General features: G+C 35.2%; 1 protein-coding gene across 1 annotated transcript; it reads right to left on the bottom strand.

The window, feature by feature from the left end:
• Positions 3,346-4,068, bottom strand: LOC105172271 (17.8 kDa class I heat shock protein-like). Its single transcript, XM_011093648.2, has one exon. It carries the CDS (start codon positions 3,974-3,976, stop codon positions 3,515-3,517), a length of 462 nt encoding a protein of 153 aa, XP_011091950.1. The 5' UTR covers positions 3,977-4,068; the 3' UTR covers positions 3,346-3,514.

Raw genomic sequence — 4,675 nt, 5'->3', positions numbered from 1 at the left:
AGCCGCATGGCATTGCGAGAACTCATGATTAAACTATCTGCAAAATAGAGGGGGGTGAGCGAACTCGAACAAGAACAACAAGGAGCATATGTTACAAGAAAAAGTAGATCACCTAAAGACTCTTCAATGTGGAGGGGCGCTGGAGATAGCCCAGACAATCGCAAAACCTTCTCAGAGAGAAGCTTCTTGGGGTCGTACTTATAGACTGTTAAACTGTTTATTTGATCGCCCTCCAGCCCCCCTCCACTTGTCTTGGGAACAGGTTTATACTCACTCCATTCCGTTTTAAAGAGCCAGATACCCCTGGGAGGTTGAACAAAAATATAACGATCTAACCAGGCCCCTACGTTCGACTTTAAAGTGCTCAGATATCTACAATCGGACTTGGGAAAAAGGTAAAAGAAACCTCTATCACCAGATCGTTTGGAGGTGGTGAAAGAGTATAAACTCCAAAAGTTGTCAAAACTGGGTTCTATGTCAAAATATTGCATTATTACAATGAAAAGAGCAATATGAGTTATGGAGTTGGGAGAAATCTGCATAGGGCATGTCTCCAATTTATTCAAAATTGCGGCTAGGGAACCTCAGCCCGGCATCAAAATGCTTGATAGAAAAGGCACAAAAACCAGAAGGAGGACGATGCATGCGATCGAAAGCCCTAGGAATGATAATCTCGTACTCGGGGGGTATGAAATATTTTTCCCTGATCTTGCGAATGGGGGTCCTAACAATGCTGACTACCCCCTCCCATGGATTCCTAGCGAGCCTATCTTGGAATTTCTCAAGGGTAGAAGGCCCAGCTTGTTTATCAGAAGGGTTTTTGGACGTTTGAAATTTTTTGTTTCTCTTAGGGGAAGTAGAGAAAGAACCGTGTGCAGACCCAGAAGAGGTTGCAGACGACCCTGAGCCAGAACTCGAACCGAAATTCGAAGAAGAGCAAGAAGACATCGTACCTTAAGAACAGGATGGCTTTGGAAGCTGCAGGTCGAACGCGAACTTGGAATTATAAGATCTGGTCGCTAAAAGCTTATATGTGGGGTAGAGAAGAGCATTTGAACGAGGGAGGTATTTATAGACTCATCCCTCTGGAGAAACGCACCGCAGACCAGGCCACAAGATGATGCCACGTGTCAACCAGGGATGCGGGATCGATGGATGCGACTGTTCGACTTCTTCAAAAGCAATATATTGCACTTTGAATAAGTGAGGGAGTAATGATAGGTATCCACTACAATATACTTGAAATGACAGAAATAACCTTCATTAAGGGTATTAAGGTCCTTTCGCTAGAGGATCCGCGCCTCTTCTAACGGGCGGATCGCAGAGGACCCGACCCGGTTCGAACAACAGCCTTGAAGACCCGGACAATTACAGCCGTCCGATCTGGACGCGAGCCAGTAGGATAAGGCCACGTGGCCCAGTCAACAGTATTCAGCTGTGCTCTACAAATAGACCCAAAATGCCGTAATTGAGGTAACTGTTCTGCATTTATTGTGACAAAACTTTGAGATCGCACACTTTTCTCTCGATCAACCAAACTTGAGCGTCGGAGGGTCATTGTAGGGGACGTGCCCGACGAGCTCACTGTTCTTGTCTTATTCTCAGGGAACCGAAAATCTGATCTCGGAGGAGTTAGCCATCTTTGACGAGTTCGTGTCTCGGGATCGCTGAATTCGAGCCGGATCAATAGTAAAGAAAAATTTCGCCCAAATTTAATACGGTCGAATCAAATTTAAAAAAAAGTGATACACTTACTCTATGATTAATCATTCTTTTGAACTGAACACCAATTACATAACAAGTGTATTGCACTTGCTATGTAATCGGTTTAAGTTTAACCGAACCAAATCAAAACAAAAATTTCCCTTATAGCAACACATTTTTTTACAACATAATCTTTTAATTTTATGCTTTCTTATCATGTATTCATAATGTCTCGTCATATTATTTATATACACAATGTTTTTGGTATGTCGTTTTATTTATTTTTGAAATTATTTACATTTTTTTTTTCGTTCTTTCAACCTTTAACTCTCTCTTTCTTTCCCTCTTTTTTTCCATTATTCTTTTATTGACTTTCCATAATTTTTATGATTTTATTACTTTTTATTTACTTAACTAATATACATATTCTAAAATTAATAATAACTATATATTATTTAAAATTTAAATTAATTGCATCCAACACTACCAGATGTGCCAAATTAGTAATTCATAATTATTCTCTGGCATAATTCATCAGTCCACCGCTGCTACTAAACATTCTTCCTAAATTCTCCAAAGCACATAATTGAGGGTTAATTACCGAATTATGTCTATTTTTATATTTTAGCATTTAAATCCTTTTTATGTGTCAACTTATTATTTTAATCTTGCAAAATTTGTACTTTATCATATGATTATCATTTTTTTTGTTGATTTTTTTGCCGAAAAATCATCACATGTTGTGCATATGTGATAAAAATTACATTATACAGTAAAGCCTCTATAAATTAATACTCTATAAATTAATAAACTCTCTAAAATAATAAAATCTTCCGGTCCCGACTTGGGCCTTTGTAAAAAATCATCAAATTCGATAAGATAATAAAATAATAATTTTTTAGAAAATTTCTTTATAAATATTAGGTCCCATTAAAACTATAAATTAATAATTCATAAATATTAAGGTAATTTACTAAAATATGAAGTCTATAATGCTTTACGCATTTGATCATTCATGGATGATTTTGCTATGCCTTTTAGATGATGAGACATGGTTGGGTGTTATAAATTATTTTATTATCCTATAGAGATTTATGTAATATATGTTTCATTCATCATGCATGAATATATTTAATTGGTTATAATAGTTATTTAAGTGCAACGAATTACTGTAAACATGTATATTTAAGTAATTTCAATGAATTGATACATGTGTCTATGAATATAATAGTTAATTGTATACAATAAATTGATATTATACATGAATATATTTAATTAGTTATAAAAAATTGATTGATGCATGAATATAATCAATGAAACATATATGAATTCATTTATTTTCAATACATATGTACTAAATTTGCTGAATTTAAAAGGTCTCTCTTTTAATTAATAAAATATTAATTTATCGATAAATTAATATCTCTCTAAATTAATAAAATTTCATGGTCCCAAGGTTATTAATTTATAGAGGTTTTACTGTATAACCTTTAAATATCATATGTATAATGTATTAATGTTTTTAGACAAAAAACTTGGTAAAAAAATAATTATAAATGACAAATTACAAAATTTCGTAAAACTAAAATAATAAATCAATACACAAAAATTTAAATATAAAAAATGTAAAAATAATTATAATTTAGATAACAAAATGTAATTAGCCATATAATTAATAGCACACAACGGGTTGAAGCATAGGCTTTTTAGAACACTTATTACGAACTCAACATATCATTCAAACTGAAATACACATTTCCTCAGCTCATTACATGCAAATAGGACACGACTCTGATAAATGATAATTTGGTCAACCAGAGATGTCAATGGCCTTCACCTCTGGCTTCTTCACCTCCTCCTTGGGCACCGAGACTGTCAGCACCCCATTCTCCATTGCCGCCTTCACCTGATCCAATTTGGCATTTTCCGGCAGCCTAAAGCGGCGGAGGAACTTGCCGCTGCTCCTCTCCACACGGTGCCATTTGTCGTTCTTCTCCTCGTGCTCTTTGCTTCTCTCCCCGCTTATCTGCAGAATTGTGCCATCCTCAACCTCCACCTTAACTTCTTCTTTCTTCAACCCAGGAACATCCACCTTGAATACATGGGCTTCCGGCGTCTCTTTCCAGTCGATGCGGGGGTTGGCGATGGCTGTGGTTTCTCGGGCGGAGGAGGTGGAGAAGGGGAAGCCCTCAAAGGGATCCCAGATATCCAACGACATTGGATCGAAGACGTTGCTCCGGCGGTTGCCAAAGAAGCTTGGAATCAGAGACATTTTGGCTTACTGAAAATAGAAATGGATGGTTTTGAAAATTTGGTTGATAGCTTTCTGTAGGTAAGACCACTCTGATGCTTCCTGCCTGCAGAATGTGGACTATTTATAGTCGTGCGCAGACGATTCTCGCGCTTTCAGTTAAGTTCTAAGATATTCACGCTTTCAGCACTTCTACTTTACACCAGCTTCCAGAGAAATATTGTTCGTTCCAGAAGCCTCTATATCCTTCTTTATGGATTTTATTTTTGTTTTTTAATTTTTTGAGACGGAATATGAGACAGTAGCATTTTAGGAAAGGATAATTATAGTTTATAAATTAATAATATCTGAACTACGTAATTTTATTAATTTAAAAAAGTATCAATTAAATCGATAAATTATAATTTATTAATTTGAAGATATTTTTTTGGATTTAAAACTTTTTTTCTTTTTTTTGGTTTTCTTTTTAGAGAACAGTAACTTTCATAGATAACCAAAAACGCAAAAATAGAATTCAAATGTGCACTGGTAGCAGATAAACAAATAATAAAAGGTCATTATACATAGTACTTAGTACTAGTTAAAATTTAATGCAGGTTCAGGTATAGTAAGGAAATCAACCACTATATAAGCAATATTATGTTAGGATAGATGATTAAAAAGCCAATTAGATTGGTTTGAGTGTATTCTATTCTAATAATTAATTGATATTATGTAATA

This window comes from Sesamum indicum, linkage group LG10 (assembly GCF_000512975.1).
Source record: "Sesamum indicum cultivar Zhongzhi No. 13 linkage group LG10, S_indicum_v1.0, whole genome shotgun sequence".
Classification (NCBI taxonomy): Eukaryota; Viridiplantae; Streptophyta; class Magnoliopsida; order Lamiales; family Pedaliaceae; genus Sesamum; species Sesamum indicum.
The sequence above is the reverse complement of the archived record's forward strand: the minus strand, read 5'-3'. Positions and strand labels throughout refer to the sequence as shown.